At 55.1% G+C, this 15,156-nt stretch overlaps 1 protein-coding gene across 1 annotated transcript in view; it reads left to right on the plus strand.

Moving 5' to 3' along the window:
* LOC147087053 (V-type proton ATPase catalytic subunit A-like) overlaps positions 1 to 15,156 on the plus strand; it is a 79,830-nt gene that overhangs the window by 21,313 nt on the left and 43,361 nt on the right. The window contains exons 2-3 of the mRNA XM_085978025.1: positions 11,179 to 11,281; positions 12,927 to 13,055. Coding sequence (XP_085834151.1) covers positions 11,200 to 11,281; positions 12,927 to 13,055 — 211 coding nt within the window. The 5' untranslated portion in view covers positions 11,179 to 11,199. The remainder of the gene's footprint in view (positions 1 to 11,178; positions 11,282 to 12,926; positions 13,056 to 15,156) is intronic.

Consider the following 15,156-nt stretch of genomic DNA (forward strand, 5'->3'; position numbering starts at 1 on the left):
CAGAGATAGGGAGGGTTGTAGGGGCTGGAGGAGGTTACAGAGATAGGGAAGGTTGTAGGGGCTGGAGGAGGTTACAGAGATAGGGAGGGTTGTAGGGGCTGCAGGAGGTTACAGAGATAGGGACGGTTGCAGGGGCTGGAGGAGGTTACAGAGATAGGGAGGGGTGTAGGCTCTGGAGGAGGTTACAGAGATAGGGTCGGTTGAAGGGGCTGGAGGAGGTTACAGAGATAGGGAGGGGTGTAGGGGTTGGAGGAGGTTACAGAGGTAGGGAACGTTGTAGGCGGCTGGAGGCGGTTACAGAGATAGGGAGGGTTGTCGGGCTGGAGGAGGTTACAGAGATAGGGCGGGTTGTAGGGGCTGGAGGAGTTTACAGAGATAGGGAGGGTTGTAGCGGCTGGAGGTGTTTACAGAGATAGCGGGGGCTTTAGGGAGGTTACAGAGATAGGGAGGGGTGTAGGGGTTGGAGGAGGTTACAGAGGTAGGGAAGGTTGTAGGCGGCTGGAGGCGGTTACAGAGATAGGGAGGGGTGTAGGGGCTGGAGGAGGTTACAGAGATAGGGAGGGTTGTAGGGCTGGAGGAGGTTACAGAGATAGGGAGAGTTGTAGGGGCTGGAGGAGGTTACAGAGATAGGGAGGGGTGTAGGGGCTGGAGGAGGTGACAGAGATAGGGAGGGTGTAGGGCCTGGAGGAGGTTACAGAGATAGGGAGTGGTGAAGGGGCTGGAGGAGGTTACAGAGATAGGGAGAGTTGTAGGGGTGGAGGAGGTTACAGAGATAGGGAGGGTTGTAGGGGCTGGAGGAGGTTACAGAGATAGGGAGGGTTGTAGGGGCTGGAGGAGGTTACAGAGATAGGGAGGGTTGTAGGGGCTGGAGGAGGTTACAGAGATAGGGAGTGGTGAAGGGGCTGGAGGAGGTTACAGAGATAGGGAGAGTTGTAGGGGTGGAGGAGGTTACAGAGTTAGGGCGTGGTGTAGGGGCTGGAGGAGGTTACAGAGATAGGGAGTGTTGTCGGGGCTGGAGGAGGTTACAGAGATAGGGACGGTTGTAGGGGCTGGCGGAGGTTACAGAGTTAGGGAGTGGTGTAGGGGCTGGAGGAGGCTACAGAGATAGGGAGGGTTGTAGGGGCTGGAGGAGGTTACAGAGTTAGGGAGTGGTGTAGGGGCTGGAGGAGGTTACAGAGATAGGGAGGGTTGTAGGGGCTGGAGGACGTTACAGAGATAGGGAGGGTTGTAGGGGCTGGAGGAGGTTACAGAGATAGGGACGGTTGTAGGGGCTGGAGGAGATTACAGAGATAGGGAGGGGTGTAGGGGCTGGAGGAGGTTACAGAGATAGGTAGGGGTGTAGGGGCTGGAGGAGGTTACAGAGATAGAGAGGGGTGTAGGGGCTGGAGGAGGTTACAGAGATAGGGAGAGTTGTAGGGGCTGGAGGAGTTTACAGAGATAGGGAGGGGTGTAGGGCTGGAGGAGGTTACAGAGATAGGGAGGGTTGTAGGAGCTGGAGGAGGTTACAGAGATAGGGAGGGGTGTACGGGCTGGAGGAGGTTACAGAGATAGGGACGGTTGTAGGGTATGGAGGAAGTTACAGAGATAGGGACGGTTGTTGGGGCTGGAGGAGGTTACAGAGGTAGGGAGGGGTGTAGGAGCTGGAGGAGGTTACAGGGATAGGGAGGGGTGTAGGGGCTGGAGGAGATTACAGAGATAGGGAGGGGTGTAGGGGCTGGAGGAGGTTACAGAGATAGGGAGGGTTGTAGGGGCTGGAGGAGGTTACAGAGATAGGGAGGGGTGTAGGGGCTGGAGGAGTTTACAGAGATAGGGAGGGTGTAGGGCCTGGAGGAGGTTACAGAGATAGGGAGTGGTGTAGGGGCTGGAGGAGGTTACAGAGATAGGGACGGTTGTAGGGGCTGGAGGAGGTTACAGAGATAGGGAGGGTTGTAGGGGCTGGAGGCGGTTACAGAGATAGGGAGGGGTGTAGGGGCTGGAGGAGGTTACAGAGATAGGGAGGGTGTAGGGGCGGGAGGAGGTTACAGAGATAGGGAGTGGTATCGGAGCTGGAGGAGGTTACAGAGATAGGGAGGGGTGTACGGGCTGGAGGAGGTTACAGAGATAGGGAGGGTTGTAGGGGCTGGAGGAGGTTACAGAGATAGGGAGTGCTGTAGGTGCTGGAGGAGGTTACAGAGATAGGGAGGGGTGTAGGGGCTGGAGGAGGTTACAGAGATAGGGAGGTTTGTCGGGGCTGGAGTGGGTTACAGAAATAGGGAGGCTTGTATAGGCTGGAGGAGGGTAAAGAGATAGGGAGGGGTGTAGGGGCTGGAGGTGGTTACAGAGATAGGGAGGGTTGTAGGGGCTGGAGGAAGTTACAGAGATAGGGAGGGGTGTAGGGGCTGGAGGAGGTTACAGAGATAGGGAGGGTTGTAGCGGCTGGAGGAGGTTACAGAGATAGCGGGGGCTGTAAGGAGGTTACAGAGATAGGGAGAGGTGTAGGGGCTGGAGGAGGTTACAGAGATAGGGAGGGTTGTAGGGGCTGGAGGAGGTTACAGAGATAGGGAAGGTTGTAGGGGCTGGAGGAGGTTACAGAGATAGGGAGGGTTGTAGGGGCTGCAGGAGGTTACAGAGATAGGGACGGTTGTAGGGGCTGGAGGAGGTTACAGAGATACGGAGGGGTGTAGGCTCTGGAGGAGGTTACAGAGATAGGGTGGGTTGTAGGGGCTGGAGGAGGTTACAGAGATAGGGAGGGTTGTGGGGGCTGGAGGAGGTTACAGAATTAGGGAGGGTTGTCGGGGCTGGAGGAGGTTACAGAGATAGGGAGGGTTGTCGGGCTGGAGGAGGTTACAGAGATAGGGCGGGTTGTCGAGGCTGGAGGAGTTTACAGAGATAGGGAGGGTTGTAGCGGCTGGAGGTGTTTACAGAGATAGCGGGGGCTTTAGGGAGGTTACAGAGATAGGGAGGGGTGTAGGGGTTGGAGGAGGTTACAGAGATAGGGAAGGTTGTAGGCGGCTGGAGGCGGTTACAGAGATAGGGAGGGGTGTAGGGGCTGGAGGAGGTTACAGAGATAGGGATGGTTGTAGGGCTGGAGGAGGTTACAGAGATAGGGAGGGTTGTAGGGGCTGGAGGAGGTTACAGAGATAGGGAGGGGTGTAGGGGCTGGAGGAGGTTACAGAGATAGGGAGGGTGTAGGGCCTGGAGGAGGTTACAGAGATAGGGAGTGGTGTAGGGGCTGGAGGAGGTTACAGAGATAGAGAGAGTTGTAGGGGTGGAGGAGGTTACAGAGATAGGGAGGGTTGTAGGGGCTGGAGGAGGTTACAGAGTTAGGGAGTGGTGTAGGGGCTGGAGGAGGTTACAGAGATAGGGAGTGTTGTAGGGGCTGGAGGAGGTTGCAGAGATAGGGACGGTTGTAGGGACTGGAGGAGGTTACAGAGTTAGGGAGTGGTTTAGGGGCTGGAGGAGGTTACAGAGATAGGGAGGGTTGTAGGGGCTGGAGGAGGTTACAGAGTTAGGGAGTGGTGTAGGGGCTGGAGGAGGTTACAGAGATAGGGAGGGTTGTAGGGGCTGGAGGAGGTTACAGAGATAGGGAGGGTTGTAGGGGCTGGAGGAGATTACAGAGATAGGGAGGGGTGTAGGGGCTGGAGGAGGTTACAGAGATAGGGAGGGGTGTAGGGGCTGGAGGAGGTTACAGAGATAGAGAGGGGTGTAGGGGCTGGAGGAGGTTACAGAGATAGGGAGAGTTGTAGGGGCAGGAGGAGGTTACAGAGATAGGGAGGTGTGTAGGGCTGGAGGAGGTTACAGAGATAGGGAGGGTTGTAGGAGCTGGAGCAGGTTACAGAGATAGGGAGGGGTGTACGGGCTGGAGGAAGTTACAGAGACAGGGACGGTTGTAGGGGCTGGAGGAGGTTACAGAGATAGGGAGGGGTGTAGGGGCTGGAGGAAGTTACAGAGATAGGGACGATTGTAGGGGCTGGAGGAGGTTACAGAGATAGGGAGGGGTGTAGGGGCTGGAGGAGATTACAGAGATAGGGAGGGCTGTAGGGGCTGGAGGAGGTTACAGAGATAGGGAGGGTTGTAGGGGCTGGAGGAGGTTACAGAGATAGGGAGGGGTGTAGGGGCTGGAGGAGGTTACAGAGATAGGGAGGGGTGTAGGGGCTGGAGGAGGTTACAGAGATAGGGAGGGAGTAGGGCCTGGAGGACGTTACAGAGATAGGGAGTGGTGTAGGGGCTGGAGGAGGTTACAGAGATAGGGAGAGTTGTAGGGGCTGGAGGAGGTTACAGAGATAGGGAGGGTTGTAGGGGCTGGAGGAGGTTACAGAGTTAGGGAGTGGTGTAGGGGCTGGAGGAGCTTACAGAGATAGGGAGTGTTGTAGGAGCTGGAGGAGGTTACAGAGATAGGGACGGTTGTAGGGGCTGGAGGAGGTTACAGAGTTAGGGAGTGGTGTAGGGGCTGGAGGAGGTTACAGAGATAGGGAGGGTTGTAGTGGCTGGAGGAGGTTACAGAGTTAGGGAGTGGTGTAGGGGCTGGAGTAGGTTACAGAGATAGGGAGGGTTGTAGGGGCTGGAGGACGTTACAGAGATAGGGAGGGTTGTAGGGGCTGGAGGAGGTTACAGAGATAGGGACGGTTGTAGGGGCTGGAGGAGGTTACAGAGATAGGGAGGGTTGTAGGGGCTGGACGCGGTTACAGAGATAGGGAGGGGTGTAGGGCTGGAGGAGGTTACAGAGATAGGGAGAGTTGTAGGTGCTGGAGGAGGTTACAGAGATAGGGAGGGGTGTAGGGGCTGGAGGAGGTTACAGAGATAGGGAGGGTTGTAGGGGCTGGAGGAAGTTACAGAGATAGGGAGGGGTGTAGGGGCTGGAGGAGGTTACAGAGATAGGGAGGTTTGTAGCGGCTGGAGGAGGTTACAGAGATAGCGGGGGCTGTAGGGAGGTTACAGAGATAGGGAGAGGTGTAGGGGCTGGAGGAGGTTACAGAGATAGGGAGGGGTGTAGGGCTGGAGGAGGTTACAGAGATAGGGAGGGGTGTAGGGGCTGGAGGAGGTTACAGAGATAGGGAAAGTTGCAGGGGCTGGAGGAGGTTACAGAGATAGGGAGGGTTGTAGGGGCTGGAGGAGGTTACAGAGATAGGGACGGTTGTAGGGGCTGGAGGAGGTTACAGAGATAGGGAGGGGTGTAGGCTCTGGAGGAGGTTACAGAGATAGGGTGGGTTGTAGGGGCTGGAGGAGGTTACAGAGATAGGGAGGGTTGTGGGGGCTGGAGGAGGTTACAGAATTAGGGAGGGTTGTAGGGGCTGGAGGAGGTTACAGAGATAGGGAGGGTTGTCGGGCTGGAGGAGGTTACAGAGATGGGGCGGGTTGTAGGGGCTGGAGGAGTTTACAGAGATAGGGAGGGTTGTAGCGGCTGGAGGTGTTCACAGAGATAGCGGGGGCTGTAGGGAGGTTACAGAGATAGGGAGGGGTGTAGGGGTTGGAGGAGGTTACAGAGATAGGGAAGGTTGTAGGCGGCTGGAGGCGGTTACAGAGATAGGGAGGGGTTTAGGGGCTGGAGGAGGTTACAGAGATAGGGAGGGTTGTAGGGCTGGAGGAGGTTACAGAGATAGGGAGAGTTGTAGGGGCTGGAGGAGGTTACAGAGATAGGGAGGGGTGTAGGGGCTGGAGGAGGTTAAAGAGAAAGGGAGGGTGTAGGGCCTGGAGGAGGTTACAGAGATAGGGAGAGTTGTGGGGGTGGAGGAGGTTACAGAGATAGGGAGGGTTGTAGGGGCTGGAGGAGGTTACAGAGTTAGGGAGTGGTGTAGGGGCTGGAGGAGTTTACAGAGATAGGGAGTGTTGTAGGGGCTGGAGGAGGTTACAGAGATAGGGACGGCTGTAGGGGCTGGAGGAGGTTACAGAGTTAGGGAGTGGTGTAGGGGCTGGAGGAGGTTACAGAGATAGGGAGGGTTGTTGGGGCTGGAGGACGTTACAGAGATAGGGAGGGTTGTCGGGCTGGAGGAGGTTACAGAGATAGGGAGGGTTGTAGCGGCTGGAGGTGTTTACAGAGATAGCGGGGGCTTTAGGGAGGTTACAGAGATAGGGAGGGGTGTAGGGGTTGGAGGAGTTTACAGAGATAGGGAAGGTTGTAGGCGGCTGGAGGCGGTTACAGAGATAGGGAGGGGTGTAGGGGCTGGAGGAGGTTACAGAGATAGGGAGGGTTGTAGGGCTGGAGGAGGTTACAGAGATAGGGAGGTTTGTAGGGGCTGGAGGAGGTTACAGAGATAGGGAGGGGTGTTGGGGCTGGAGGAGGTTACAGAGATAGGGAGGGTGTAGGGCCTGGAGGAGGTTACAGAGATAGGGAGTGGTGTAGGGGCTGGAGGAGGTTACAGAGATAGGGAGAGTTGTAGGGGTGGAGGAGGTTACAGAGATAGGGAGGGGTGTAGGGGCTGGAGGAGGTTACAGAGATAGGGAGAGTTGTAGGGGTGGAGGAGGTTACAGAGATAGGGAGGGTTGTAGGGGCTGGAGGAGGTTACAGAGTTAGGGAGTGGTGTAAGGGCTGGAGGAGGTTACAGAGATAGGGAGTGTTGTGGGGGCTGGAGGAGGTTGCAGAGATAGGGACGGTTGTAGGGGCTGGAGGAGGTTACAGAGATAGGGAGGGTTGTAGGGGCTGGAGGAGGTTACAGAGTTAGGGAGTGGTGTAGGGGCTGGAGGAGGTTACAGAGATAGGGAGGGTTGTCGGGGCTGGAGGACGTTACAGAGATAGGGAGGGTTGTAGGGGCTGGAGGAGGTTACAGAGATAGGGACGGTTGTAGGGGCTGGAGGAGATTACAGAGATAGGGAGGGGTGTAGGGGCTGGAGGAGGTTACAGAGATAGGGAGGGGTGTAGGGGCTGGAGGAGGTTACAGAGATAGAGAGGGGTGTAGGGGCTGGAGGAGGTTACAGAGATAGGGAGAGTTGTAGGGGCAGGAGGAGGTTACAGAGATAGGGAGGTGTGTAGGGCTGGAGGAGGTTACAGAGATAGGGAGGGTTGTAGGAGCTGGAGGAGGTTACAGAGATAGGGAGGGGTGTACGGGCTGGAGGAGGTTACAGAGATAGGGACGGTTGTAGGGTCTGGAGGAAGTTACAGAGATAGGGAGGGGTGTAGGAGCTGGAGGAGGTTACAGAGATAGGGAGGGGTGTAGGGGCTGGAGGAGGTTACAGAGATAGGGAGGGTTGTAGGGGCTGGAGGACGTTACAGAGATAGGGAGGGGTGTAGGAGCTGGAGGAGGTTACAGAGATAGGGAGGGCTGTAGGGGCTGGAGGAGGTTACAGAGATAGGGAGGGTTGTAGGGGCTGGAGGAGATTACAGAGATAGGGAGGGCTGTAGGGGCTGGAGGAGGTTACAGAGATAGGGAGGGTTGTAGGGGCTGGAGGAGGTTACAGAGATAGGGAGGGGTGTAGGGGCTGGAGGAGGTTACAGAGATCGGGAGGGAGTAGGACCTGGAGGACGTTACAGAGATAGGGAGTGGTGTAGGGGCTGGAGGAGGTTACAGAGATAGGGAGAGTTGTAGGGGCTGGAGGAGGTTACAGAGATAGGGAGGGGTGTAGGGGCTGGAGGAGGTTACAGAGTTAGGGAGTGGTGTAGGGGCTGGAGGAGGTTACAGAGATAGGGAGGGTTGTAGGGGCTGGAGGAGGTTACAGAGATAGGGAGGGTTGTAGGGGCTGGAGGAGGTTACAGAGATAGGGACGGTTGTTGGGGCTGGAGGAGGTTACAGAGATAGGGAGTGGTGTAGGGGCTGGAGGAGGTTACAGAGATAGGGAGGGTTGTAGGGGCTGGAGGACGTTACAGAGATAGGGAGGGTTGTAGGGGCTGGAGGAGGTTACAGAGATAGGGACGGTTGTTGGGGCTGGAGGAGGTTACAGAGATAGGGAGGGTTGTAGGGGCTGGACGCGGTTACAGAGATAGGGAGGGGTGTAGGGCTGGAGGAGGTTACAGAGATAGGGAGAGTTGTAGGGGCTGGAGGAGGTTACAGAGATAGGGAGGCGTGTAGGGGCTGGAGGAGGTTACAGAGATAGGGAGGGTTGTAGGGGCTGGAGGAAGTTACAGAGATAGGGAGGGGTGTAGGGGCTGGAGGAGGTTACAGAGATAGGGAGGTTTGTAGCGGCTGGAGGAGGTTACAGAGATAGCGGGGGCTGTAGGGAGGTTACAGAGATAGGGAGAGGTGTAGGGGCTGGAGGAGGTTACAGAGATAGGGAGGGGTGTAGGGCTGGAGGAGGTTACAGAGATAGGGAGGGGTGTAGGGGCTGGAGGAGGTTACAGAGATAGGGAACGTTGCAGGGGCTGGAGGAGGTTACAGAGATAGGGAGGGTTGTAGGGGCTGGAGGAGGTTACAGAGATAGGGACGGTTGTAGGGGCTGGAGGAGGTTACAGAGATAGGGAGGGGTGTAGGCTCTGGAGGAGGTTACAGAGATAGGGTGGGTTGTAGGGGCTGGAGCAGGTTACAGAGATAGGGAGGGTTGTGGGGGCTGGAGGAGGTTACAGAATTAGGGAGGGTTGTAGGGGCTGGAGGAGGTTACAGAGATAAGGAGGGTTGTCGGGCTGGAGGAGGTTACAGAGATGTGGCGGGTTGTAGGGGCTGGAGGAGTTTACAGAGATAGGGAGGGTTGTAGAGGCTGGAGGTGTTCACAGAGATAGCGGGGGCTGTAGGGAGGTTACAGAGATAGGGAGGGGTGTAGGGGTTGGAGGAGGTTACAGAGATAGGGAAGGTTGTAGGCGGCTGGAGGCGGTTACAGAGATAGGGAGGGGTTTAGGGGCTGGAGGAGGTTACAGAGATTGGGAGGGTTGTAGGGCTGGAGGAGGTTACAGAGATAGGGAGAGTTGTAGGGGCTGGAGGAGGTTACAGAGATAGGGAGGGGTGTAGGGGCTGGAGGAGTTTAAAGAGAAAGGGAGGGTGTAGGGCCTGGAGGAGGTTACAGAGATAGGGAGTGGTGTAGGGGCTGGAGGAGGTTACAGAGATAGGGAGAGTTGTGGGGGTGGAGGAGGTTACAGAGATAGGGAGGGTTGTAGGGGCTGGAGGAGGTTACAGAGTTAGGGAGTGGTGTAGGGGCTGGAGGAGGTTACAGAGATAGGGAGTGTTGTAGGGGCTGGAGGAGGTTACAGAGATAGGGACGGTTGTAGGGGCTGGAGGAGGTTACAGAGTTAGGGAGTGGTGTAGGGGCTGGAGGAGGTTACAGAGATAGGGAGGGTTGTAGGGGCTGGAGGACGTTACAGAGAGGGAGGGTTGTAGGGGCTGGAGGAGGTTACAGAGATAGGGACGGTTGTAGGGGCTGGAGGAGATTACAGAGAAAGGGAGGGGTGTAGGGTCTGGAGGAGGTTACAGAGATAGGGAGGGGTGTATGGGCTGGAGGAGGTTACAGAGATAGAGAGGGGTGTAGGGGCTGGAGGAGGTTACAGAGATAGGGAGAGTTGTAGGGGCTGGAGGAGGTTACAGAGATAGGGAGGGGTGTAGGGCTGGAGGAGGTTACAGAGATAGGGAGGGTTGTAGGAGTTGGAGGAGGTTACAGAGATAGGGAGGGGTGTACGGGCTGGAGGAGGTTACAGAGATAGGGACGGTTGTAGGGTCTGGAGATAGTTACAGAGATAGGGACGGTTGTAGGGGCTGGAGGAGGTTACAGAGATAGGGAGGGGTGGAGGAGCTGGAGGAGGTTACAGAGATAGGGAGGGGTGTAGGTGCTGGAGGAGATTACAGAGATAGGGAGGGGTGTAGGGGCTGGAGGAGGTTACAGAGATAGGGATGGTTGTAGGGGCTGGAGGAGGTAACAGAGTTAGGGAGGGGTGTAGGGGCTGGAGGAGGTTACAGAGATAGGGAGTGTGTAGGGCCTGGAGGAGGTTACAGAGATAGGGAGTGGTGTAGGGGCTGGAGGAGGTTACAGAGATAGGGAGAGTTGTAGGGGCTGGAGGAGGTTACAGAAATATGGAGGGGTGTCGGTGCTGGAGGAGATTACAGAGATAGGGAGGGGTGTAGGGGCTGGAGGAGGTTACAGAGATAGGGAGGGTTGTAGGGGCTGGAGGAGTTAACAGAGATAGGGAGGGGTGTAGGGGCTGGAGGAGGTTACAGAGATAGGGAGTGTGTAGGGCCTGGAGGAGGTTACAGAGGTAGGGAGTGGTGTAGGGGCTGGAGGAGGTTACAGAGATAGGGAGAGTTGTAGGGGCTGGAGGAGGTTACAGAAATAGGGAGGGGTGTAGGGGCTGGAGGAGGTTACAGAGATAGGGAGTGGTGTAGGGGCTGGAGGAGGTTACAGAGATAGGGAGAGTTGTAGGGGCTGGAGGAGGTTACAGAGATAGGGAGTGTTGTAGGGGCTGGAGGAGGTTACAGAGATAGGGAGGGGTGTCGGGGCTGGAGGAGGTTACAGAGATAGGGAGTGTTGTAGGGGCTGGAGGAGGTTACAGAGATAGGGAGGGGTGTAGGGGCTGGAGGAGGTTACAGAGATAGGGAGGGTTGTAGGGGCTGGAGGTGGTTACAGAGATCGGGAGGGGTGTAGGGGCTGGAGGAGGTTACAGAGATAGGGAGGGGTGTCGGGGCTGGAGGAGGTTACAGAGTTAGGGAGGGGTGTAGGGGCTGGAGGAGGTTACAGAGTTAGGGAGGGGTGTAGGGGCTGGAGGAGGTTACAGAGATAGAGACGGGGAGCGAGGAGGCCATGGAAGGATTTGAAAACCAGGATGAGAATTTTAAAATTGAGGCGTTGCCGGACCGGGACCCAATGGAGGTCAGCGAACACAGGGGTATTGACAGGGTAGATGCAGGGATGATGTTTCCCCTGGCTGAGGAGTCTAGAACCAGGGGGCACAGTCTCAGGATAAGGGGTAAGCCATTTAGGACTGAGATGAGGAGGAATTTCTTCACCCAGAGGGTGGTGAATCTTTGGAATTCTCTACCACAGAGGGCTGTGGAGGCTCCGTCGTTGAGTATATTCAAGGCTGCGATCGATAGATTTTTGGATTTTAAGGGATATGGGGAGTGGAGTTGAGGTCGATGATCAGCCATGATCTCATTGAATGGCGGAGCAGGCTCGAGGGGCCGAATGGCCGGCCCCTGCTCCTATTTCTGATGTGCTTTTGTAGGCAAGTGGGGTTCAATATTCCTTCTCTCGCTCTGGACTCGGATTGAACCTCTGGTACCTGGGGTGAAAAGTCATGTGTCCGAGTGACCTCCCCATCCCACCTCTTAACCACTTGTGTTTATCGTCCAGCCGCCCACCCAAGTTCCCAACATGGACCTCCAGGAACTGCCGAAGATTTGCAATGAAGAACGAGAGAGCATGGTTGGATACGTCTATGGAGTGTCTGGACCAGGTGAGGGACACCAGACCGTGTACAGATATCTCCCTGAGGGAGAGGGACTGAGCGACCAGTTTACAGATATCTCCCAGAGAGAGAGGGACTGAGAGACACCAGTCAGTGTACAGATATCTCCCAGAGAGAGAGGGACTGAGAGACACCAGTCAGTGTACAGATATCTCCCTGAGAGAGAGGGATTGAGAGACACCAGTCAGTGTACAGATATCTCCCTGAGAGAGAGGGACAGAGAGACACCATTCAGTGTACAGATATCTCCCTGAGAGAGAGGGATTGAGAGACACCAGTCAGTGTACAGATATCTCCCTGAGAGAGAGGGACTGAGAGACACCAGTCAATGTACAGATATCTCCCAGAGAGTGAGAGGGACTGAGAGACACCATTCAGTGTGCAGATATCTCCCTGAGAGAGAGAGGGACTGCGAGACACCAGTCAGTGTACAGATATCTCCCTGAGGGAGAGGGACTGAGAGACACCAGTAAGTGTACAGATATCTCCCTGACAGAGAGGGACTGAGAGACACCAGTCAGTGCACAGGTATCTCCCTGAGAGAGAGGGACTGAGAGACACCAGTCAGTGTACAGATATCTCCCTGAGAGAGAGGGACTGAGAAACACCAGTCAGTGTACAGATATCTCCCTGAGAGAGAGAGGGACTGAGAGACACCAGTCAGTGTACAGATATCTCCCTGAGAGAGAGGGACTGAGAGACACCAGTCAGTGTACAGGTATCTCCCTGAGAGAGAGGGACTGAGAGACACCAGTCAGTGTACAGATATCTCCCTGAGAGAGAGGGACTGAGAAACACCAGTCAGTGTACAGATATCTCCCTGAGAGAGAGAGGGACTGAGAGACACCAGTCAGTGTACAGATATCTCCCTGAGAGAGAGGGACTGAGTGACACCAGTCAGTGTACAGATATCTCCCTGAGAGAGAGGGACTGAGAGACACCAGTCAGTGTACAGATATCTCCCTGAGAGAGAGGGGACTGAGAGACACCAGTCAGTGTACAGATATCTCCCTGAGGGAGAGGGACTGAGAGACACCAGTCAGTGTACGGATATCTCCCTGAGAGAGAGAGGGACTGAGAGACACCAGTCAGTGTACAGATATCTCCCTGAGAGAGAGAGGGACTGAGAGACACCAGTCAGTGTACAGATATCTCCCTGAGGGAGAGGGACTGAGAGACACCAGTCAGTGTACGGATATCTCCCTGAGAGAGAGAGGGACTGAGAGACACCAGTCAGTGTACAGATATCTCCCTGAGAGAGAGGGACTGAGAGACACCAGTCAGTGTACAGATATCTCCCTGAGGGAGAGGGACTGAGAGACACCAGTCAGTGTACAGATATCTCCCTGAGAGAGAGGGACTGAGAGACACCAGTCAGTGTACAGATATCTCCCTGAGAGAGAGGGACTGAGAGACACCAGTCAGTGTACAGATATCTCCTGAGGGAGAGGGACTGAGAGACACCAGTCAGTGTACAGATATCTCCCTGAGCGAGAGGGGACTGAGAAACACCAGTCAGTGTACAGATACCTCCCGGAGAGAGAGGGACTGAGAGACACCAGTCAGTGTACAGATATCTCCCGGAGAGAGAGGGACACCAGACCTATTTTGTGCTCTCTTTCTCTCTCTGCAGTGGTCACCGCCTCTAATATGTCGGGTGCTGCGATGTACGAGCTTGTGCGGGTCGGACACAGCGAGCTGGTGGGGGAGATCATCCGCCTGGATGGGGAGCTCGCCACGGTGCAAGTCTACGAGGAGACCTGTATCCTTGCGCTACGCAGTCCAGCGGGCTGTGGGACCCGCTCGTTCTCGCGACAGGCCCCGGCAGTGGAGCCTGGGATCCTCCTGTGCCTGTGCGAGCGAGGCTCTGCGCCCCCCCCCCCGCCGCCGCCCCACCACACTCGGGGCCCGGGATCAGCTCGCTCTGCAACAGGGCCGGGAATGGAGCCTGGACCTTTCCTGGCTGTGTGTGGAGATTGAAGGGGTTGGGATTTGATCGTTGGGCATGGGCCAGAGGTGGAACATAGCCTCGGATTACATAGGATATACAGCACAGAACAGGCCATTCAGCCCAACACGTCCATGTCGGTCTTTATGCTCCACCCGAGCCTCCTCTATTCCCGTCTCCCTCATGTGTTTGTCCAGCCTCCCCTTAAATGCCTCTATACTATTCGCTTGAACCACTCCCTGTGGTGGCGAGTTCCACATTCTTACCACTCTCTGGGTAAAGAAGTTTCTCCTGAATTCCCTATTGGATTTCTTGGTGGCTATCGTATATTGATGGCCTCTAGATATGCTCTTCCCCACAAGTCATAGAGTCATAGAGTTTTTACAGCACAGAAAGAGGCCCTTCGGCCCATCGTGTCTGCGCCGCCCATCCATCCCTGTCCAGTCTAATCCCATTTTCCAGCATTTGGCCCATAGCCTTGTATGCAATGGCATTTCAAGTGCTCATCCAAATGCTTCTTGAATGTTGTGAGGGTTCCTGCCTCCACCACCCTTTCAGGCAGTGAGTTCCAGATTCCAACCACCCTCTGGGTGAAAAAGTTCCTCCTCAAATCCCCTCTAAACCTCCTGCCCCTTACCTTGAATCTATGCCCCCTTGTTATTGACCCCCCTACTAAGGGGAAAAGTTCCTCTTTGTCTACCCTATCTATGCCCCTCATCATTTTGTACACCTCAATCAGGTCCCCCCTCAGCCTTCTTTGCTCCAAGGAAAACAACTCCAGCCTGTCCAGTCTCTCTTCATAGCTGAGGCGCTCCATCCCAGGTAACATCCTGGTGAATCTTCTCTGCACCCTCTCCAATGCAATCACATCCTTCCTATAGTGAGGCGACCAGAACTGCACACAGTACTCCAGCTGTGGCCTCACCAGCGTTTTGTACAGCTCCATCATAACCTCCCTGCTCTTATATTCTATGCCTCGGCTAATGAAGGCAAGTATCCCATATGCCTTTTTAACCACCTTATCTACCTGTTCCGCTGCCTTCAGGGATCTATGTACATGTACACCAAGGTCCCGCTGACCCTCTGTACTTCCTAGGGTCCTACCACTCATTGTGTATTCCCTTGCCTTATTTGTCCGTCCAAAATGCATCACCTCGCACTTTTCAGGGTTAAATTCCATTTGCCACTTTTCCGCCCATCTGACCAACCCGTTTATATCGTCCTGTAGCCTGAGGCTTTCCTCCTCGCAATTTACCATCCCACCAATTTTCGTGTCATCTGCGAACTTACTGATCATACCTTTTACATTCTCATCCAAACGTTCTCTCTATATCCACTCTACCAAAACCTTTCATCATTTTTAAGACCTCTATTCCGTCACCCCTCAGCATTCTCTTCTCAAGGGAAAAGAGACCCAGCCTGTTCATCCATTCCTGATATTTATACCCTCGCAGTTCTGGTATCATCCTTGTAAATCTTCTCTGCACCCGCTCCCCAGTTTCTCTACATCATCATTTTTATAATATGGTGACGAGAACTGTGCACAGTGCTCCAAGTGTGGTCTAACCAAGGTATATGGAGACCAGAACTGTGTACAGTGCTCCAAGTGTGATCTAACCAAGGTATATGGAGACCAGAACTGTGCACAGTGCTCCAAGTGTGGTCTAACCAATGTATATGGAGACCAGAACTGTGCACAGTGCTCCAAGTGTGATCTAACCAAGGTATATGGAGACCAGAACTGTGCACAGTGCTCCAAGTGTGGTCTAACCAAGGTATATGGAGAACAGACCTGTGCACAGTGCTCCAAGTGTGGTCTAAACAAGCTATATGGAGACCAGAACTGTGCACAGTGCTCCAAGTGTGGTCTAACCAAGGTATATGGTGACCAGAACTGTACACAGTGCTCCAAGTG

The sequence above is a fragment of the Somniosus microcephalus genome, unplaced genomic scaffold (genome assembly GCF_052327205.1).
Source record: "Somniosus microcephalus isolate GS21.2 unplaced genomic scaffold, FLI_Smic_1.0 unresolved_chr6, whole genome shotgun sequence".
Lineage (NCBI taxonomy): Eukaryota > Metazoa > Chordata > Chondrichthyes > Squaliformes > Somniosidae > Somniosus > Somniosus microcephalus.